This window comes from Labrus bergylta, chromosome 15, assembly GCF_963930695.1.
Source record: "Labrus bergylta chromosome 15, fLabBer1.1, whole genome shotgun sequence".
NCBI lineage: Eukaryota > Metazoa > Chordata > Actinopteri > Labriformes > Labridae > Labrus > Labrus bergylta.
In genome coordinates this window covers 21,002,665-21,026,966 of record NC_089209.1, presented here as the reverse complement: position 1 = coordinate 21,026,966, position 24,302 = coordinate 21,002,665, and the positions used below count along the sequence as shown (strand labels likewise).

Below are 24,302 nucleotides of genomic sequence, written 5' to 3'. Positions count from 1 at the left end.
GAGTATCAGTCTTGGACGCCTCTACCAGTATGTCACGACTCCCAATGTTCTCTTTGTATTTACCAAGTATCCCACGTAAGTGTGCAGTGATTTTGATTTTTATCAACCTTGACATACAAACACTTGTGAAACAAGCATGAACTTTGAGTTAAGACTAACTGGCAGTAGAAGTGGAGGGGCCCTTACAAATGCAGCCAGCCACATCATACTCCAAGTCTGTGTGCTTAGCATCTGAAGGGTCACCACTGGATTGTTGTAAATGCGTGATTGGAGGAGATAGACATAAAGCTGTGGAAAACATTCAGCTGAAAATAATGTCCTGTTAGTCTGTTAAGAATTTACAGAGTGAGTCAAGTCTGGAACACAGCGAGAAGGTGCCATTTTTAATATTTTCAACTTTAAAGTTATTTAAGTTCTTCCATTCTTGAGGTTTGCCCCATTCCAAATTTGCTGATGCTTTGAGAGTGCATTATTGTGATATGGATTTGGGAATATTGTACCCCTTCTTAACACCAAGTCAAACTCTCTTGCAGTCTGGTCAAATATCTTCTTGACAGATTTGGAAGAAAAATTAAAAAAGGTCTGAAATTATCCCTTTTTCCTGGAAAGTCCCTCCAGTTCATCTGTATGTTGCCTTGAAAAATGTCACCCAGAAGATGAAATGCTAACCAGATGTTAAGCTGCCATTGGAAGAGGGTGTCCTTTAACTCATAATAGCTCAATATTGCATAAGTCAAAGTGGTGCTACTCAAACGTGCCTCAGTTGTATTTGCTTTAAGCTCCCCCAGTGCAGGCAAAGCTATCTCTGCTGATTGTATAAGTCACATGTTTCCGTGAGAGGATGGAAAAATATCACGACCATGCAAGAAAAACAACCATGACATTCCAGAGGAGAGACACAGCTTTTTTGGTATATATTTGAGATTATCATGCCTGTCAGTAATTTGTAGAAAATTGCTAATAATCCAAATATTTCTTGTGTTTACTTTTGTTGCTCTCTGGAGATGAGTACGTAGCTCTTTAAACTGTTTTTTTTAAATCAATGTGAACATTTAAAGTAATGGCATTTGGTTCCATAAAAAAAATCGCAATATAAAAACAAACTCAAGTACACGTTTTTTATATAGCCAAGAAGGTTTACATCAATATGGTGAAGGTATACACAACATAATTTGCACCATAATAACACAGTTTCTCAACATCACATACCCTGCTATATTGTTTATAAATCAAAAAGAAAACTACAAACGAACCATAACCCTACAAAGAATAGTACCATTTTTGTCCATAAACCACCAAACACTACTGTGTATTTATAAAGCATAAAGACTATGGAAGTGCAGTGTTTTTATCCATCCATATATTTGATAAAGTTTCCACTATGAACGCACTGAGCCAGCAGGCTGTCCTTAAACACAATGACCAAGTATAAATATGGCTCCTCACTATAGCCATAAAAAGTCTGTTATATTTCCTTTTCTATCAATGCAATATTGTGTGGCCATAATTAAAGATAAAGTTAAGCATATAATTAAAGATGCTGAAAAGATTGATGTTATTCATACTTATGTTCCTATATCTGAGTTTTTATCTTGAGAATTTGTCCTCTAAATAGCTTTGTTCTAGCCAGACCCTTCAAATAGAAAGGCTCATAAGTTAGATGAAGTTCGGCTCATATTTCAGAAAACTGGACAACTGGAATCATAAAATCGTCACAGCCGAAATTGTAAAAACAGCTGAACTTGGCCTGAGAGTTGAAGCAGATACAGAATACTGGACGTCCCTGTTAAATATCCTAGCAGGTCTGTCCACAAACACTTCAAGGCCTCTCCTCTCCCACCTGAACTTGTCTTGCTTCAGCTACCTCCAGCTGGTGTTTGGCTCACGTGTTCAGCCTCTGGTTCCCTTCATGACTCGTATTCTGGCAGACGGGTTGGTGGTAGGTATGTCCACAGCACTTCTTCAGGTTGATGGGCACCTCTTCCTGTCTTCCTCTTCCACTTTTTCTAAACTTATCCTTGTCTCTGCGGACCTGAGATGTCCCGCTGCTGCCCTTCGAGGACACTGTCTGGCCTCTGAACAGCTGTGCTCGCTGCTGACAAAGACCGATCTTACTGAGGAGGATGAATATGTCCCCCCTGAAAGCCTTGGTGAAGATGGCGTAGAGGAACGGGTTGGCACAGGAATTTAGCGGGTAGAAGAGCACCAGTAATATCTTGGAGTTGGACACGGTGATTAGCGGCCGGTCCAGAACAGCTGACATGGCGTAAAAGGAGATAGGAGCCATACACAGGAAGTCAGTAAATATGAGGACAGCCATGCGCTTGGCGATGTTGGTATCCTTGGATCCAGATCGGTAGTGAGGGTTGTGCACTGCACAATAGATCTTGATGTAACAAGCACAGATCACCAGAAAGGCAAGGATGTTGAGGACCAGAACTGACAAGATGTAAACCTGGGCCACTGTGGACTGAGTGTCCATTGGGAGACAGATGCTAACCCTCTGGTAACTGCTCACCCCGACCAAAGGGAACAAAGCCAGGAGTAGGCAGAAGATCCAGCCGCCAAGCATCACTGCTGCCGCATGGTGCAGACGTAGCTTACGGTCCAGTCGCATAGCAAAGGTGATTGCGTACCACCTCTCCACAGTGATCACCGTCAATGTGTAGACTGAAAGCTCACTGGCAAACACCGTGAAAAACCCAGCAAGTCCACAGCCAGGACCCGTCTGCCAGTCTATAGCGTGGTTGAAGTACTCAGATCGTGTGTGGAGGTCTACAGAGGCGATAAGCAGCAGATAAATGCCCATGCACAGGTCCGCAAAGGCCAAGTGACACATAAGGAAGCGGGAGACTGAGAGCTTGTAGTGGCTGGTGAGCAGCACCAACAGCACCACAACATTTCCCAGAACAGCCAGCAGACTCACAAACCACACAGAAACTCGCAGGAAGCCAAAACCCATTATGTCCTCACAAGGATTGAACTCATCGGGGACTGGTGCACACGCCACCTCCTCTCCCTCATCACACACCACATAATCGAGTAAGCGACTGTTAAAATCTTGGCTGGTGTCCTCCTGGGGGTTCTTGAGGGTCTCTCCAAAACCCACATCCTCATCTGGCAGGCCCCCGAAGTAAGCCTGGTAATGGAGGCTGCCATGGTAGTCGCCTCTCCTCCAGTTTTGCTGGGACTCTTTGTGGCCTTCATCGTTTTGCTCATCGTCTGGGACGGTTTCCAGCATGCTGTCCCCTTGGAGGGAAGGCAAGCTGAGGGGTCCCACAGAGCGCTTGTGATGCTGGTCTTGGAAAACGGACAGGTTACACACCTTGTAATCCCAAAAGCTGAAAACACACACACAAGAATACACAGAAGATTGAGTCCATCTATTCTACTTTATTATACAAAAACACACCTGGCTTCTTCCTCGCCGGTGCTTAATGTCAAAGCAAATAAATTATACATCCAGTTGAGGAAAAGAGATTTCTGTTTTGAGAGTCATTATTAGTGGGGCTCAACCTTCTTCCTAAAATAACAGCAATGACTGACACTAATTATGGCAGCACTGAAAGGAGTTATAGGTAAACAGGGCAAATAGTTAATCCAATCCTTGCCAAAATCCACATCATACAAGTGTAGCTATTCGGTCACTTAGGTAGTTTGTTCAAATATAATGAAAACACAGACTACCAGAGCTTTCTATTTGACTCTGTTTGACTTTTACTCACTTTCTTCCTCTTGACATTTACGAGTCTCTTAAGTACCTGTAATGAATACATAATGCAGAATTACATTTGAAAAAAGCTCACCTTCGTTTCTTCTTGAGGTTTTTGAAGCCACAGCAGTGACTTGGATAGGTGAGGTTGGCGGTAGTCAGGTGTTTGAATGTTTTGATGGGAGGCAGTTTCTTGAGGGCCCAAGCATTGCGCGCCTTCAGCTCTCTGAGAGAGTTCATGCCTGTGGTTGGCAGGGAGGTGACCCCTGTGACGGACACGTCTCTAAGACAGAAAGGGAATACATTCATCTCAGAGGATATAATAAGTAAACATAAAATGGCTCCAGATTGACGCCCCTGATTTAATGACTCTCAAGTCTACTCTAAGACTTTTTGACTTAGTCTTTAATAAGCATGTTTTTCTCCTGTTGTCCATCAGCATGTTGCTTTCTTTGTGTTCTGCCAGATAAAAAAATATCTGAACTAATTATGAAATGTAATACTTTCGCAGACTGCATTGCTTCACTCTTCTTGGGGCAGCTGAGGCTCAGAGGTAGATGCTCCTGTGTATTCAGCAACCCTAAATTAAACTCCTGTCAACCCTAAATTGCTCCTGAAGGCATTGGTGTGTTTAGGTCCCGATCAGCACTTTCACTTTGTGAATGTTGACAAGAACAGTAAAAATGTCTTGAGATGTCTAAAGTACCATAGCACCAAGCTACCATGCATTCATCACTCACCTTTTTACTCCATTGTCCCCGGGTAACAAGTTATTTCCTGTTGATTTTCTCAAGATCTCGACTTATTGCTCTCATTATCTCCAGATAACATAACAAAGCTGGTTTTCCCATTATAACATATTTATTTATTGTGTTATCTCAAGATAACAAAGCCTTTCGTCTTATGATAACGGGCTAATTTTGGGCCATCTAGAAAACAAAACAACAGGCTTGTTGGTCGGACAAAGACATGCATTGCCCACACTAATGAGGTAAGTCAATTCTGTACCCTGGAGGTACAAGATAATTAAGTTAAGAAAATAACTGGAAATGACTCATTATCCCTGGGAAGATTGAGTAAATATATTGTCTGTACAAAAGCCAGAAAAGTGCTGTATAAACACAGACCATTTGCCTCTTACATTTCTTCATCATTGCAGCAATGAATGTTAAGTCCACTGCAGGCCTAGGCACAGGTCAGTGTAGTTTGTTAAATGTTGAATTGTAACCTTGGTGCTGCCCCTTGTGAACATTTTATCTTTCATGGCAGACAGATAAGGTCTATGTGATGCTGAGAGTACCGTTCATGGTTTTGTCTTGATGTAAGGAATGTAATGTGACTAATTGTTATGTGTATGGAGTGCTGAGGCCATGTACAAATCTAAATGAGGTCCCTGAAACAGCTGATCTTCAGCAGATTCTTTTTACTTTACACTACTAATTATACTGAATGATTTTGTTTTCATCCAGCTACCTGAAGAAGTAAACCAACATTTTTTTAAGACTCTTGAACAAGTGGCAACCTCTGGTGTTGAAACATGAAGCCAATGCTGAGCTGCAAAACGCTGCAGTTCCTCAAGTTTTGCCACATTTTTACAGCAGAAATCAACATTTAAAAACTTGTTCAAACAAACGCATATATATCTTATCTCTTTATTGGTCAAAGCTGTAGGAGGGTCTGATAGAGGTTTTTAGTATTGGTGTCAATACCTGGCTATCTCGCATAAATGGAGCCTGGGTCTTATGAAGGTGGTGTGCTGTTCAGGTTGCCCTGTTAACTAAGGGCAGCTGTGGCTCAGTTGGTAGAGTCGTCGCCTGTCAGCTGGAAGGTTAAGGGGTCAATCCCCTGCTGAGCAACATGTCTGATGTGTCCTTGGGCAAGACACTTAACCCTGAATTTCTCCCACTGCTTCAGTGGCGGTGTATGAATGGCATTAGTTGCTTCTGATGGATGATACTACATAGCAATCATCTGTGCGTGAAAGGGTGTGAATGGGTGGGTGTCACATGTGGTGTAGAAGCACTTTGAGTAGTTGGAAGTCCATTTACCATTTACCATGTGATACAGAGGCAGACTCAAGGTTTTTTTTCATTAAGCACTTATCCTTCGATTATGGCACAAGTATCTTTTGTTTATTTCAAATAAATAAAGTAAGATAGAGTTATTACCAATATGGCGACTGTCATCATAGGGCTTCATAACACCGCTTCAGAAAACCAATGGTTGATACCACTGAGACTATGTCCATGTGTTACATACAGTTGTACGCTCTGCAATAAACATCAGCAAACCTTTTTGCAGAGCTATGACATGATGAGACCTGAGAGTTCATAGATGGATTAAATAACACCCTCCATCTGTTTCTTACAGTGAGATCCTCACTCTTCCTTCATCTTTAAACAATTACACGTGGTATTTCTTGCATTAGGCTGTCATGCGAAAGCCAGTTCAACCTCATCGGGACAAAGATATGCAGGGAATCGACAATCTCACCAACATCCTGTGTGATTCTGTTTTTAGGACATTGTGTCGATCCCCCCTTCCAGGGGCCAAGCAGAGGTCAAGTATTCTCTTTCTTTCTTTAGTTTTCTAACCCATTAAAACTCTTAGTCATAGCATCTGCAGATTAATTTGATTAAATAAAAGAAACACAAGCTGAACCATCCAAAATTTGCCAAGAGCTCCAATTGTTCTTTTTTAGTCCCATTTGCTTTCCTCACTTCTCTGTCCTCTGCCCTTTTCCCCTCTCACGGGGCACATTGTGTAAGGCAGTTTAAAAAAAAAAAAAAACAGCTGAAAGTCTGAGTGTGAGTCTGATTTAGTAATTCGCAGATGTTTAGCCCATGACCTCATGGAGGTGACCTAACTCAGGACAGGTTGCTCAGAGGAAGAAGTCCTACACACACACATTTACTAAACCTGACACTTAATGGCTACATCAGAGTCCTCACAGCAACTAGATAGCCGTGGTAGAGGGTTTCAGCATCAGACACCTGTAAAAACGGGAAGTCAGCTTTGAAATCCTTCAGAGCATTAAAGAAAAACGACAGTATCAAAGAAATGTCCCTCACACGCTTGCACACAATGTGTTTCAGGTTTCCTGGCCGAAGACACAGCTGCGGAGGAATGATTTCAGCCCTTTCATGATATACAATCCACCTTTGCATACAAGTTATGCGGTCTGCACTTTTGTAATGACAGCATTTTTGAAGCTTATTATCAAACTAGGTTTTTTTTTTTTTTTTTTTAAATAAATAGGCTTTGAGTTTTTAAATTAGAATTAAACCTATCGTACTTTGCTTTCTTGCTTGGAGTAAGATAAGAATATTGATACCACTTTAATTTGTGTTTGGTAAAGAAAAGCAACAGTAAGCCCACTAATAAGCTTAACATGGATAACACAAAGACCCGAAACAAATACTATTTTGACAACAAATTCCAGTTTTCCGTAGATGTATTAAATCTGATAAGAACCACAAAGCTTCACATTAATGAATGCAGCTCAGTTAAAACCCTTAGTCTCACTAGGAGAAAAGGAAGTTAGTGTCAGTCTTTAGTCTGTTGGGGTTCCCTTCCCAATAACCACCTGCTGAATATATTGCCCCGTGTATTGCACGGCTACTTAAAGGAAGAATGTTCGACATTTGACACATAAATACAGCAGAAATGTAAGTATATCCTATGTAAATGTCTCTCTGAGTCATGACTGTCTATAATGAGTGAGATGCAAGCGTCCCGGCAGTTTTACATCATGTTTAAATGGACGGGACGGCCTTGAGTATAAAGCTGTTTTAGTCAAGGACTAGAGAAAAGAAGAATAGTTTTCTCACTGCTTATATGGATGCCATGGAAGTGTTTTCAGATCACGCTCATTCCGTGTACATTTATGTGGAATATGAAGCTATGAGTTAACCAAAGTGTGTTAGCATTAGCCTGCTAACACAACAATACAGGCCACAGGCAATTGCAGCTCGAGCAAAGGACAATTTTGTCTGCCGCTTGCGCTTAACGGTGCTTAATTATGGTGCGTTCGTTCTAATTCATTCGAGTGGAGATGGGTTGGAAAAAATGCTCATAAAATGAGCTAAAATAGATTTTATTACTCACATAAAACTTAAAATTTCCACAGATTGGGAAGTGATAATGTGGACAAGATCTTGAATCAGCGAAGCACCTGACTGAGTTTTTCTGCCTCATCATGGTTGAAGTCGGTTCATTTTCTTTATTCACCAGTCTGTAAAAACATCGCTGTGACCCAAAGCATGTTCTGTTGCCTGTTAACTTCATGTGCCATCTTCAGTTTTGTGGAGTTTTCTGTCATGGCCTGCAGCTTTAGCATCTATAAACCTCTCTCCTCTGTTATTATCCTTTCCTTTGTCTTTTTCCATCAGTGAACAGACTCATGTCAAATTAACCGGACTTCTTTCTATGGATTGATATGATATCAGTTAGTCCTCAAGAGTTTACGATAAGAGCTGTGTCCCTAGCAACCATCTGGTTTTCGTAGTAACAGTTTGTTCTTAACAACGGTGATCTATCGAGGGACAGCAGACCGTTGCTTTGCATAACTGGCCAATCAGAATCAAGTATTCAACACAGCCGTGTAATGGATATGTTTAAGGCAGCCTGTGTGTGAGTAATAAATGAATTTAATTGCAAACGCAGTTGATAACAGAGGCTCAAATTTTAAACCCTCTATGTACTTACAGAAGCAGAGGGCCGCTGATGGTGTCTGCAAAAGCCCTGTCATCCATCTTGGTAAGATATTTATTCCTGTGAAGGTAACTGGAGAAGAAAAAAGTTAAGTTTGTTGAGAGGGAAGCTATTCTTCATATTTCAGTCTGACTGACAGAGGTGAGGCATGATATTCTGCCGACCCCTCATCACTGCACATTTCTCTGTTTATTTGTTCTCATTTCAGGGGTGAAACATGACAGAAAAGGTCTCAACCAGGTTGTTGATTTAAATTAGACGGTGTACGACGTGGTGGCCTACTCCTTTAACACACTGCTCCCTCACTACACATCTCCCCCAATCCCTTAAATCTAATAAGGATAATAGACCTGTAAGGGGTGTGTTTTTCTTGGTCAGGCTGAACTGGGATCAGTTCTCTCCTCAGAGCAGAGCAGGAGCCAGCATAAACAACAACGTGCAAAGTCTCACTAGTCACAGAGCAATGGCTAAATTAGACTCTTATAACGATGTGTGTAGGTGTTGCAAAAGAATAAAAGTAATACCATTAATATCTCATATCCTGAATATGTAGGATACTGGACCAGGACCAGACAAGAAAAAGGAAAACATGTTGCATCAAAAGAGGGAAGGCAAGACATTCTTACCCTTGTCTCATAATTTATCCCACTGAGGTAATTGAATATGAGTGTGAAATTGATTTCTTCAAGTCTGACACAGATTGAGGGTCCAGTGTCACTGAGTGTAGAGTCAAACTCATAATGCAGACTTCCTCATACCCACTATCGGAAACATTTTTCCCATGAGAATTCCGGCTTACTAATCAAGAGTTGGGCTCGAGCCGTTTTAGAGAACATATGAGACGGCATAGACCCAACAGTGTTCCTGCTTCTTTTGTAGAGCAACTTGGGGCAAAGAAAAACACATGCCAGATGTCAGAAACGATTTAATCCAGCCTTTACACAGAGCAGCCTAATTTTTGGAGAAATGTACGACCTCTTAATCAACTGATTTTGGTGACCTTGTGAAATATTGGATACACTGGATAAAAAATAAATGCTCTTTAAAAAAATGATTTCCAAAGAAAGAAAGCTACAGAAGGGGAAACAAATCAAATGAAAAATATTCACATAACGCTGCCATAACACGGCTAATATTATACAGTATGGCAGATTTTTTAATTAGTCAGTGCGTAGTGAACAGAATTGTTCAGAAAATGCTTCTACATATTAGCTTTCTTCCCGAGGTTTAGATGATGCTAGGTGTATGCTAAATATGAAGCTACAGCATGCAGCATGTTAGCCTAGCTTGATTAGAAGACTAGGGAAAAGTGATAGGCTACCTGGTAAAAAAAACGTAATTATATAAAAAGTACATGTGGTTCGATGCCTTAGTAAGTCAGCATAAGAGGTGCTGTTAGGTAGTTTTTTCTTGGATTGAGAAAGGCTTGCTGTTTCCTGCTGTTTTTCTTTAAGCTAGGCTAAGCTTAATATGGCATATTTAGCAAAACAGACAAAATCAGACAAAACTGTGGTATCAGTCCTTTCATCAAACCCTTAACTAGACAGCAAAAATAATATTTTAAAATGTCTTAACAGGTACCAAATCAATTAATCAAGGTGCTACTGTTGTCCATATAACAAAAACTACTTACACTTGATCGAGCCTTGTCCCATTAAAGGCATGATGGTGGATTTCTCTGAAACCGTTACCGTACAACATCCTGGAACAAAATGTAAATGTTTGATATAAGAAAACATCACTGATTAGCATCACTCGAAAAGGGTTTCCTAAGGTTTATAAACCAATCCGCTGATATTTCTCCATGAGCCTCATCCATTTCAGCCTAATGACAGAAATAAAGACCTCCTTATTTCCCATTCTAAAATGAGGTTTTATCTGTCTGTGTAATTTTGCGGTCTATAACCCAATATTTCCTTTAACATGCCGTTTTAGGGATTAAAATGGCAATCCCTCTTCCCTCAAACCCAAACCTAAATGCAACACATGATTGCATGTTGTGTATGACCGTCTCTGTGAACTTGTTTTTTTTTGCTATCTCTGGCAGATTCAAGTGAGTTCAGAGTGAGGACATACTTTTAAAGTGAGGTCATCTTGGCCAATGCCCATTTGGCTATTTTAGGCTTTGGGTTCAATTTAGGGATAAGGGACATTCAATCGTAATGTAGAAATATACGTGTCTGTATGTAGATGAATGTGGATGCTTTGCAGATTACTTACACCGTCAGCACGTCGCTCGTGATGCCACGGAATGAGTTGGCTGGAATCTCAGTGATGTACGGATGGTCTGCAATTTCCCTGCAAAAAAACACACCACACATAGCATATATATTAAATGAAGTGGTTTTGTATATAAATAAGATGGCCTACATTAAGGGGATGATACAAAGATGTGACAATGGAGGAAGTTATACAAGGAAGATGCTAACTGACCCAAAGATAAAAACACAAGAAGACACACAAAGTACAAACTTGCTGATGTGACATGTTGAAGACAAGTTAGACAATTTAAAAAGGGAAGTAGTTGTTAGCGGTGGTATTTCTTAAAATTGAGATTACTTTCCCCCAAATCAATGTTGTGTCCCTCTTTAATAAATCCCTTTTTATTCTTTTTGACATTTGCAAAAAAAGATAAAAACCTCAAATCTCTTTTTGGCATCGAACACCCATCTATCTCTCTGTTCCTTAAACAGTATACAATGTAGATCATGAAAATCATGGCTCATCGTCTTACTGACAGTCTCTCTGGTTTATGATGGTCAGAGTAATGGCTCTGAATTAATATGGCGATTCATTGCTGACATTAAACTGCTACAAGTTGTGTCTTCAGCAAGGATGAAAACTGATTTATGTGCTCAGATTAAAAAGTTACAGCAACTCACAGCATGAAGTTCTGGTCATTAGAGCGGATGTTGCTCAAGTCAGGGAAGAAAGTGAGGCCGGTATTGAAAATTCCCCTGAAAATAAGAGTATATTAACAGTCAGTGCATCTGTGAAACAAAAAGGAAGGCTTTTCAAGCTTCTTTACACATGTTCGGAAAAATTATGGATTTTTTTATGTTGTAGTGAATTTTTGGGATCATATCGAAAATGCAAAAATAACTTTACATTTCTGCAGATGACATCATTTAAAGTATCTCCATTCGTTTATTGGCATATTTATTTGTGATTCCAAACAAGCAAGTTGTCTTCCAAGCCTCAGATTCTTTTAAGGACTTTTTAGTAACTATGAGATCGGGCTATAGTACACAGCTGTGGCCTACATTAAGGAAACAACAACCTATAATTTTGTAGCAGAGAGTCAAATATTTACAGATGACTGACAACTTCCCTTCTCAGGCCAAGCACGTCAAATTTCTTCTAAGTCATAATGAGTGTGCAGTCAGTTTTCTGAAGTTAACCTGTATCACTGCATTAAACTCAAATGAAGCACAGCTCAGTCCTTCCTGCACAATGCTACGAGAATATCGCAATGTCTAAATTATTGCCAGACTAAAGCATTTTAAGCATAAACCACTCATCTTTTTGGATTACTATAATGGTGTCAGTATGTGGAATTCAATGAGAGAAAAAAATACTCACAGGTATTTGAGGTTTGGGAGATTTTTAAAGGCTTCTGGGTCAACGTAGGTCAGACTTTTTGCATTGCGTAGCTCTCTGAAAGAAGAGACGAGGAAAGATTGACTAAAGATGCAAATTAACAAAAACTAATTAGGAGCACATGTAAAAGACTCATTTAGAAACACACACTGTCTTGAAACCTGCTGACAGCACAGGACAAGGTGCATGCCAGCGAGCAAGAGGGGAAACTCGGTGTAGACGGCCAGGGCCGGAAGTACAGTCCAATTAGTGTTTCATTAGTGTGTTTACTCTGGTCCGCCCTGGGCTGAACACCTCTCTCTGCTGTCTGAAGACATGTGGTTCTCTGAAACGTGTGTTGGCACTTCTTCACACACCTGGCAAACCACACTGAGCCCAGCAGACGGACGTCAATATAAGTCTCTGAGTGGGAGATGTTCATCATCCTCGAGCTGCTGTAAAAAGGCTAGAGCTACACTAAAATGTCAAGAGCTAAATTTATATTTGCTAATAAAACCATTACATAGTCTGTCAAGCAAACTGCACTTCTGAGTGGCAGCACATGAGGTAAGGCAAATAGTTTACATCTTTGTCACAACTCTAAAGTTTTAAAGTCTTAAAGGTTTTTTAGAGTGATAGGTGGTCATTTTATTCTTTAGCAAAGGTGTCTTTGGCTGCTCATTTAAATTAATCTATCTAAAGACGTTTGGATTCTTGAGTCTTGTCTTTTTGAAATGCTAAAGTCATTGAGGTAAATGGCAAGAAAAAACTATTTTGTCATCAAGTCTAGCAGCATCTGGGTTCTAAGAAATTGGAAAGTGCCATAGGCTGCAGTTCCTTGACTGGCCACTTGAGGCTGGCTCCAAAATTAGTCAATTCCCAATTAAACCCGTGTGAAATGCATAGACTTTGCATAGAACCTTTTCTGTGAATCCTACCACACTGCCACCACATCTACTCTCTGGAAAACTGCTACCATAATCCCTAACCCAAAAAACCTCGGCCCAATAAACCCAACCACCCCATTGCTCTCACATCCTTAATAATGAAGTACATGGAGAAGCTGCTGCTGAATCCCATTCTGCCATTTTTTTTGCCTCAGAAATGGATCCCCCTCCAATTTGCATACAAGACTGAGAGGGGCACATAGGACCCTTTGGCCTGTCTCGTGCACCTCCTTCTTCAGCACCTGGACTTCCCATGTCACTTTGTCATGATCCTCTTTGTGGACTTCAGCTCTGCTTTAAACCAATTCCAGAGGCTTCTGATGATCCATGGTACATCAGGCCATCACCTCCTCCTGCCTGATACACCTCATTCACATGTTCCTCAGTGCAGCTCGGCACAACCAAATCACCTGTTCTAGCCACTAACACTGGAGCACCACAGGGATGTGTATTGAGCACATTCTTGTACACACACTACACCAATTACTGCATCAGCCCATTACCCATATCCTTTACCTCAAATAGTCAGATGACAAAGCCCACTAGCATACCAGTGGCATCCAAAAAGGAGCCATCAAAGACTGTCAGCCATCCGCAAACTGAAGGGTCTTTATGTTGCCCCCCACTTTCTCCTGCTGATATACATGATTCAGCCCATCCTACTGTCCTGACCCACCTGCTTCTTCCACATGTCATCTGTTCGAAACAGGGCCAAACTCAAACCCATCACAACCACAGCTATATAATATTTAGATATCTAGATATTAATTAATTCTGTTGCTGCTGCTGTTAATATAAAACACACAAAAATGTATTTTCCCCACATGATCAATTATGAAAATAAATCTTTGTCTATTGATGATTCCATAACTACATGATAAAGATTCATAATTATTGCATCTATTTGTATGCCAAAATATTACCAAAACTTAGATTAAGCTAGTAAAACTGTCAGTTTTTGCTTCCCAGTAAAAAGAAAGACCAGAACTCCTGACATTGGTGGTTTCTCTTGATGCTGGCATGATCCAACCTTCACCCAGCCCCCTCTGAATTCTGCTCCCACTGCAGTCCCTGAACCACAGCTGCTGTCGGCCTCAAGCAGCCAACAGGAAGCCCAGCATTAATTTGTGTCTGACCCTGAAGGAAACCTGAGAGATGCCATTATCTGCTGTATGGCACTGCACCACACCAATCAGAAGCAAATGGGCCCCGGAGATCCAAAATACACCACCAAGACAAAGATAAAACCCTCCGCGAGCAGTCTGAATGATTGTTTCTGTCTGTATTTGGATGTCTGGAATTCAGCAGCTAATAAGAAAAGACTTACAGGAAGCATAATTTCAATTAAAAAAACGGCCAAATGATGTGCACACATTCATTAAGTCATGTCAAATTAATTCTTAAAGATGTAAATTATAGCTACTGTCTCAAACTGTTGCTCGCTCCCACATTTAATGCTGTAATAAATGTGGAAACAAACCGCTAACACACAAACTGCTACATTACAAGAAGCTGAAACAAATCTTTCACATAGTCATGTAGCTTTGCAGTAATATATGAAGTGCTAGAAGGTTCTCTGCTGGAAAGTGTGTGGTCCACCCGGAACCTCAGCCATAAATCTCTATCCCATAATTGAGAATAGAGTGCACCTTGCTCGAATTTTTCCCCTGAGCTGCTTCAACGAGAGCTGCAACATAAAAAGTCGAGGAGAAAGGCCAAATACTGACTCATTCTGACTGTCTGATTAACCCAGGCGTAGTAATAATGTGCCAGATAAATAAGTTATATCTTGAATGGAAGTGTTTCTAATCTAATTTGAATGTTCTAATCTCACAACAGGGTGGTTTTTCTTCTTTCTTTTTTTGGAATTGTCAGTGAGGTCAAACTTCTTTGAACCCTTTTGAAGAGGAGCAGTGAGCTGAGGTGAGCGTGGGAGAGAAATAAGTTTCTAATGTGTTTCTCCTTCCCTTTCATTCGCTTTGTTCAAGGTTTAAAACATAAGCTTCTTTTTCTTTCTCCAGGGGGCAAATGGAACAGCCTAATCAATAATGATCGATAGAGAGCGTGCCCTTCTCCTTGAGTTACTTACATGTTGGTGATTTTCTTCAGGCTGTAGAACGAGTGCCTCTCAAGCCTCTGCAGCGTCACATCCACCGATATATGGCTGCAAGAAACACACACACAGCTTATTCAGAATCTAATGTACAAACTGCCTTTTTATATCAAATATCTGGCTTTTTTTTAACCATGTGCAAACAAAACATTCCATTTTTTTTTTTTAAAGTTTCTTTAAAAATGTTCCTAAGCCTGCAACCATTTCCTGAATTTATCAACCCACCTTGTTCTTAAGCCTCCGAAGTCGCGGGTTATTTTACAGGTACGCACCCCGCATCTACATTACACAGTCATCAGTCACTCTGCTCTCATTTATTTTTACTTGGTAAGAAGTACGCTCTTTAAATAAACCATGATCATAGCTCTCTCCAGCAAAGTTAAAAAAGACTTACTCATATCTTTATCATCGTAGCTGTTACTCACCGTTTAATAAAGTCGACTCAATGTTCCCCCACACGAACTATCAGCCTCTGATATTTTGTTAGTTTTCAACCATGCAGTCTATCATTTTATCTGGAAAACTAACATTAAGAGTAATAGGAAATATTTTGTCTGTGCACTTGTGGCTGTTTGAGGCTTACAGGCAACTTCTAATCCACCTCCGTCCCCCTTCATGCATGACTTGGACGCAGACGTCCGACTCAGTAGCCCCGGATCAAGTGTTTATTTTACCTCTACACAGAGACTTCACCTCTACTGTGAATCTAAAACCACACACCCAAAAAGCTCTGCTCGGATACCTAGTCGATGTCCAAGCCCCGCTGCGGTTAAATGACCAACATTCCTATTGAAGGAATGTATTTAGTGCTTCCAGCTGTGATTAGGAGCTGGTGGTGATCCTAAACAGAGAGTAAATCATCTGCTTGGGTGGGAGACAGAAAGGAAAGGGTGGGCAGTTTGAAAACGTTCTACTTTCTGGCAAAGCGATTGAAAGAAAGCAGGTGGATTTAAGAAAATTTGTGGATTTGTGTTTAAAAACCTGACCTTGTGTACTGAGCTTGAGTTGATTAATACCAATGTATACATTGCTACTCACATCCTTGAAATGTTGACCATGTTGGCAAAGGCATCTGCAGGCACTGACGAGAGGCGAGTCTCCAAAAGCCACCTGGTTCGAAAAAAAGGCAGTTAAGTCTTAACGAAGACATTTTTACGCTTATTAGCTGCTTTGGCTCTTTGTTATTAGAAGGTTGCTCAAAACTTTTTGAGCATTGGCTGGATGTTTTCGGACCTGGGAGGTGAATATGTTCACTTTTTTTGCCAAGAGTTAGATAAGCACCGATACCACTCTCAAGTCTGCATATATCTGGAGCCAGCAGTCGGCTACATAGCTTATCTTACTGGAAACAGTTGAGTATGAAGCTAACAATTTTCCGCTAACAGCTCTGTTATCAAAACTAGTAGATCTTGTTTGTAAGATAATAACAAATTGTGCTGTTTTTAAGGGTTGTGTAAGAGACTATTTCCTGATTGGGAGTAATATCTGGAGTCACTGCTGGTTCCCTTGCATTTGATCTCCAGAAACAGTCTGTCACATAACCCCCCTTTGAAATATAAATTGTTGTTCTTGCACTTAACCTAACCGATGTCAGGTTACCTGTTACTAATTGACTAAACAAATAAGAAATCATGTCATTATATATTGATTTACAGGTGCTGGTTTCTAGATGTGGTGCTTTCTCCACACTTTCTCCTCCTGTTTGAAGGGGTTTATGCTAAGCTAACCGTCCTATGTCTGTGATGTCTAAAACAATGTTTAGGTTATGTCACATGGAATACATCTTCTGTTCTGTCAGCCAAGAAGTCTTTAAAGATAGATATATAACACTCAAATTTTACACTACTGTAGAAATGTTTTTGAATAAATTTACTTTTATTGTGAAAATGCTGAAGATTATCCTCGCATTTCAAGACTGTAATCAAAATATAGATTTCACATATCTACTGTATATATTTATAATATTAGCCTTTTGAATGTTCCAATTATTACAGACAGATCCAAATGGAGAGAGGAGGACAAAGAGAAGGTCAAAAAAGAGAAAAAGGGGGAAGAGATAAAAGCACCACTGTTCAATCTCAGCAAGATGAAAGTTGTTTTTTCTAAATGAGATTGGTAAAACAGACCACCCCCCGTTCTAGAATTGAGGGGAAAGAAACAAAGACTTGGATCAGACTGGACCTGTGCAGGCAGCCAAGAACAACAAGGTCTGTGTCTATTTAGGACAATGGTCCAGATAGTAAAGTTAGGACATAAGCATGGGATACACACACAAATACACACACACACACACACACACACACACAAACACACAAACACACACGCGAGCACACACACACACACACACACACACACACACACACACACAAACACACACACACACACACACACATCCCCAAAGTTAAGGGAAAAGTATTACCCACTGTCACATATTCACTGTAAATACCACAGGTTTTGTTGCCATGGAGATAACCTTTTTAATCAGGTATTCTGACTCTCTACCCCCTTATAGCCTGTTGTAAAAATATAAGAGGTTCAAAGATACTGAAAGTGGTTTGTCACTGAGAAGGTAAAGAGGGAAATACATCTTGCTGATTAAAATATTGTTTTTCTTTGTGTAATCAATATATGAACAAGTCAAACCTCTGTGTTTGAGTTCAAACAAGAAAAAGTGTTTCAGAATAAAACAAAAGCGTGCTTTAAAACATTTCGTTTTTTTATTCAGGGGAATTTAGAGGTCTTTTTTTTATCTTCCAGAGAAGAAGAGCAATAGGTCAACAGAGAGCTATAGCCAGGAGCAAGTTAGCTTAACTTAGCATAAATATCCTAAAAAAGCAGAGGAGAGATGTTAACCTGAACCTGTCCAAGGTACAAAATTCATACCCACTCTTTATAAAAGGAACAATGTGAAGTTGTATGTTGATAGGTTAATCTTTAAAATGAAAATAAAATAAAAACATCAGGAAAACACCTTTTAGCAGACTGCAATTTTTTCGGGGGAAGGAAGCTGAAAATTATTTATTTATTATCATTTGCTAAAAAATGAAATTTAAATAATAAAAAAATAGTTTGTTACTCTTTTCCTTCTTGCTAAGCCTTTAGCAAAAGTCTAGAAACATGTGGAAAAAACTAGCCTGTCACCGTCCAAAGGTGAAATATTACTTCTTCCAACACTTTTATCACTAATTAATTATCACATAGGCCTATATTATTTCAAGAATCCCTAAAACATCAAATTGTTGTTTTACGCAGGTTAGTGTTTGACACTCTTGGTCAGAGGCAGAATGTTTTTATTGAGTCCACGCTGACCGCCTGGCAGTTGTTGTTTTTACCCATGAAGACATGAATTATTTGACCAAACAAGATCAAACATGCTGATAAGTTTATTAATTTATTTGAATCAGGGACAGTGTACAAAAAAAAACATTAGTCTCAGAAGAGAAGAGATACTTTGTACCAGATTTAGCTAGCTAGCTAATTTCCATATGTTGTCAGTTTTATTCATTTTTAACTCAAGCTAACAGGCTAATGACTGTTTATTTATATTTAGTGAGTGACATGATTAGTGATATTTATCTTCTTGTCTAACTCGCATCAACAAAAGAGAATAAGAGTATCTAAAAAATCTGCCTTTATTTTAAATGGTCAATGTTGGCTCTGGAACCTCAAAATTAAAATGTGGTATTCCTGTTATCATGTTTCAGATTTTGTTGTGGTGGATTTATGAATCCCAGCATAATGATAGTGTGGAGATTAAGATGAGAGCCACAAGGGTTTCATGTAGAATTCTAGGGCCACCCTGCAGCAGGATGCACAACCAGAGTTTGTTCCACTGCATCTTTTCTCAACTCACAACAGCATCTGTATCATGTGTAAAAAAGTGATAGAAGAGTGACTTAGCTACCATCCTCATGCACCATCCGTTTCTCAGGGGAACAACAGACTAATTCAGAGGCTGAGATCTGACCCCTTGAGTCTAAATCTCACTCATATGTGGGGGGTCAGTCGGGAGACACAGGAGCACGGGACCCTGCATACACTTTGACAAAGTCAAACAAACACAGGGAGACAGAGCAGACCTCGACACCAAACACCCTCTGTAAGAACTGCCGCATTTCGCCGCCACGCTCAAACCCAAATAACCAGCATGCATTTTCCCTCTGGAGCGTGTGGAGAAGACCAATGAGCCGATCTCAGAGGTTTGAAGAGAAAAGTACTCCTCCAATTTGTCATTTTGGAAAGAAACCTTTGAAAACAAACAGGTTGGATATTGAGTTTGAAGTGGGTAGAAACCACATAATTCATAATATTCATTGTCAGCACAACGTAACTGTGTTTACTACGGGCTCGGTCGCATTTTGATTTGTAATGGTCTGTGGTGACTAGTAGAGAGGGTCGCTTACATATTCTGCAGCACGTTTCAACTTTCTCCAGTATGATTCTGTGTGGCATGAAGAAATAATGTTAAAAAATCATATATGTCTGCAGGATGCTTGGATATGCATGACACCGTTCCTTTTTTTCTTCATTTTTGTGTTCTGATCTCATATTCTATAAAACAAAATGACGAAAAAACAAAGTGGTATAACAAGTGTATGCACAATGCCTTATCTTTAATTTTTTTTTATCATAGGTAATATGTCAAATCAGATCGTTTTCTCATAAGAGGTACTTATTGCAGAGTGTCAAGTAACAGTAATAATTTCCATTACACGAGCCATCGGTACAAATTATTAGCTGGACAACTGTCAGTACTTCCAGTAATCTCAGCTTCATCTCATGATGTCCAACGTCCCCATTTCTTTTTGTACAATTAATCCCAGTCCTCATCTGTAACCAATCAGAAAACAGCATGAGAATTTCACTCATCAGTCAGTTTTATGAGACGTGAGGTCAGGGGAGAGCAAATATCACGACTTATCACATGTTTAAGCATCGGTCCAAGAACTCTGAGGTTTTTTTTAAAAGACTGGAACCGCTGTATATTTTCCCTCCTTCCCTTGAAGTCTTTTTTCCCCTCTTAATTATTCTCAAATGGAACTCTCCGGGTGTTTGAGAAATGTGCTGTAAAAGGTAAATATTGTATTTGAATGCAACGTCCAGACGCAGTCACGAGTCACGCTACGCAGGCTTTTTAAGCGTGTCTGTGCTTTCCTTTCCACCTCCCTGACTCCCAGTGACACATGGAGTAACCTGCACAAGTATACACACACACACACACACACACACACACACACACACACACACACGCACACAAAGAACTCCAAATGCTAAGTGTCCACATATGTACACTCACACACAGACACGCACACATGTCTGCTTTGCATTCACTTTTTATTGAACCATATTTTTACTACAAAAAGGTCACTTGTGCACATTATCTTTCTCCAATAACAAAATTAGATTTGTTACATTTTTTCCCGTAATATAAAAATTTGTAAACTATTGTATCGAAAAAAAAAAAGAAAAATCAAAAAGCACAAAAAGAAGCTCCACGAGCAACACTTCTGAAAACTGCACTGAATGACTTTCAGGCAGAGAGTTAAGAATGAAATCACTTACTGTGTATCTGAGAGAGGTATGGATCTTGCTGTAGAAGTTAGATTATATTTCTAGAAACGTAGAACTTTTCTCATGCCTTTTTGACCGTAAGACAAAGTCCCAATCAGGTGGATTTTGAGTCCAGTTTGGCCTTTTTCAAAAATATCTATTTCTCCTTGTATGGTTACTAAATCAGTCGATTACCAGTTATTGTCCCTGCTTAAACTTCATGGATGTTTTATTTGTCCAGTTCATGGAATTCTGTAATGAGAAAAAAATGAGCTGATATTCAAATAACACAAATGAGCCCTCAGCAAGACCTGTCAGGAATAAAGTTGCTCTGCACCAGCCTGGTGAGGGCAGGAGGGTCATCCATTCCTCTGTGTGTGTGTGTTCAGCACAATCCTAACCTCCTCATGCCTCGTCTGACCTGACATCTCACTCAATACAAAGTCTATTTCGGGTTTATTGGGCAGATTTTTTTTTTTCCGGGAGGGATGACAACCCAGTGCTTGGTGGCATGCTTTCATGTCTCTGTATCCTCCTGCAGGGCTTTAGGTAAACTTTGGGCAGGAATGTGAGTTCATATTTTAGAGCACAGAATCGGAGCAGTGATCGGGAGATAATTTCATGTGATGGGTGCTGTTGGAGGTGATGCAAAGAGGTGTTTGATGAAAGGGTGATCCAATAAATTCTAAGACAGAAATGAAAAATATCATTACATTGCTTGTGACCTTCAACTTCTCCTTAATATTTAATTAATACGCCAAACAGCAGTGCAAGTGAAGAGGTCTGTGAAAGAGTAACAAGTGTCAATATTGTAATCCACTTGATAATTTGGGAATTCCACGTTTACTATTACACAAACACTCCCTCTTAACAAGATAGCCCTGCTACAGCAAAGCAAATATCAGCATCCTGAAAAGCTTGCAGGAACTCACTTAAAGCACATTCCTTTTTGGATTCTTAGCTTACTAGCATCCTAAAATGTGTAAACTTAAAAAAAAAAAAAAAAAAAAAAATTCAAACTAGGATTAAGCGGCACAGTAAATGATGTTAAAAAGAAGAAGTATGGTATAGACCTGCTCGTAATGTTAACTGTCATGAGAAAAGTTTTGATTTGTTTTGGCACTTAATAAGTAAGAATCTATTGACTCATAAATATTGAACTAGAACTAAACACAGTGTGAAGCTGAGGCTGATGGGAATATTATTTGTGAAACCGAAGTATTGGACAAATTGAAATGTTGATGTGATGATGTCAAGACCTTTAATAAAGGAATCTATTTGACATTAGTCAAGCCCCCCCGTCCTGGAACATTTGTTGTTGTTGCCCAGCAGATGAACAAACGTATATCTTTAGATTTAAGGTGGAAAAAGAACAATGTGCAATGCAATACATCTGGCTCTCCCTTTATGACAAACTGCTACATCTTTAGGGTAAAATGCTCAATAAGTGTGATTAAGGAAAGCCCTATTATTTCTCCAATAACCTCACCCAAGGTTCAGGTTCTACAATGACACTGTCTGAGTTACTATCCAAGAATGAAGGATTTGATGAAATGCCCGTTCTAACTCTTCCACTTCTATGTTTTGACACAAGCCTCGGAGTCCCTCTGAAGGGCATGTGTTTCCATCACTCAAGGCCGTAGCAAACTGGTCGCACTCTGTTGCATAATTTTCGCGCCGTACTTAAGCAATTTAGGATGTGTAAAAGCGCCGCTACATTTTTCAGACGTGACCCTGACATATTACATCATGTCGGCTCCCAGGATTCTTCACAGATTCTTTGGGGCCTCAAGATAACAAGACGGCAGATGCACACAGATCACCCCCTCTTTTTAAACATATCTGTTTGTTTAAGTTCCCTAAGCTTAAGGATTCAAAAACACAATAGCCTGTACTGCACTCTAATGGTATTAACAATGTTTTTATCTTTGAGCCACAATATATCATCTATACTGTACATGAGAGAAAGAAGAAGTAACGTCCTGCTGCTCTTTCCACTTTATTCTGCATTTTACTGTAGGTTTCATCTTTGAATTTTTGGGGTTTGTCAGAGAAGATTAGACACTTAAAGATGTCACCTTGAGCTCTCAGAAATCATTAGGAAATTTGTTCACAATATTCTGACATTTTATAGACTAAGCAGTTATTTGAAAAATACTGAGTGTCCAGTTAATCCTAAAAATAATCACTGGTGCAGCCTTGATTGTAGTATTATACAGTTATATGACTGTTGCTGGAAAAAAATGTTAAGGCAAGTGAAGCTTATGCATTAGAATAAAAATAAGGTAATCTAATTATTTATCTTGGATTGTTTAAAATATCTCCTGTCTCCATAGTGCATATTCATAATAATGGGCACTGGCATAAATACCCTGCAGCCTTTTCAGAGTTTTCAAACTGGAGGTCTGTTTTCTAAGTATTTCCTCTATCTTCCCTGTAGCTGTCTTTCCATCATCCTGGTATCTTCAGTACACTAATTCTGTTGCATGAAATGGTGACAATTAATAGGCTACTTTAACTCTTAGGCAATGTTGTGTAAATGTGTATTGGTGAAGGACAGGTAGGCCTGAAGATTAAAAAATGATTATCATAAATGTTATGTTTGAAAAAAGTTTTTCCTCTGTTTAGTCAGGCCTACATACGTTTGCATAATGATGGATATATTGTTCAACTCATCTTTTACCAAATGGCAATAATAAGTCATTATGTCATTAAAACAACATGTCAATATTAACGATTATTTGTAAATGTGTGCCTATATCCTCACACTTCATCTGGGATACAAGTCGCACTGACAACTGGGACACAGCTTGTTAGTAATACTATAATAGACGAAAAAGAATACCTTCAAATGGAATAACTACTTAACATCACAGACAGCCTTGGTCCCCCTGGGAGCACTTTGAAGTAATATTCATGAGATTATAATGATTTTTCCTCGGGGTTAAGAGCCATTTTACATTCAAAATGCATGAAAAACACCCAGCAGAATCGTTTTTACAGATGCGTTCTGTACGCCTACTTACAGTGTCTCCATGCTTGCTGGAAACCTGGGGAGAATATCAATATCCATGCAGAAGATCGTGAGAGTCGTCCATTCGCACTTGCAGCCCTTGGGGCAGAAGTCAGCCTCCGACTCGGCGCTGATAGAGAGGAAGAGGAGCGTAAACAACGCACATGCGATCACCTGCATGCTGGAGAGCTGCTCGCTGTCAGGGTCGGCTCTGTCCCCTAATACCTCAGTCTCAACTCTTAATAGTAAAACAAAACAAAACAGTAGTTTCCCCTTCACAATCAGGATGCCTGGGCTCAGATCATTGTTTGTGGTTTGTAATCCGCAGGTAGATGCAGTGAGGCAGCACTACAGTGTTGAGCTAAGTTTCCTCTGCAGGGCCTCAGAAGTCTGTGAGAGGTTGTGAAGGTGTGGATGCTGTGTGTAGGACGGACAGCTGCAGCTCTGTGGTGGGTTTGGAGGTGGTCTTCAACTCGAAGGGAGGGTTGACTTCTGAGGCACTCTTGTGTTAGACTTGAGAACAGTTTCTCTCCTTTCCAATCATAAACCATGTTTTTCAATTTAGCGACACGTAGTGCATTGTACGTTGTAAACTACAGGTCTCACAAGCAACATTTAAGGCCCACTATTTTAATCATTTAATATTATAATGTAGGCTATTAAGCTATGAAGAAA

The 24,302-nt window shown here is 39.8% G+C and overlaps 1 protein-coding gene across 1 annotated transcript; it reads right to left on the bottom strand.

Moving 5' to 3' along the window:
- Positions 1-430: 430 nt before the first annotated feature.
- On the bottom strand, positions 431-24,076 carry tshr (thyroid stimulating hormone receptor). Its single transcript, XM_020633466.3, has 10 exons — positions 23,641-24,076; positions 16,103-16,174; positions 15,041-15,115; positions 12,008-12,082; positions 11,308-11,382; positions 10,646-10,723; positions 10,059-10,127; positions 8,420-8,497; positions 3,807-3,995; positions 431-3,341 (listed from the first exon to the last, which is right to left on the bottom strand). Exons 1-10 carry the CDS (start codon positions 23,805-23,807, stop codon positions 1,883-1,885), a joined length of 2,337 nt encoding a protein of 778 aa, XP_020489122.1. The 5' UTR covers positions 23,808-24,076; the 3' UTR covers positions 431-1,882.
- Between the last annotated feature and the right edge of the window lie 226 nt (positions 24,077-24,302).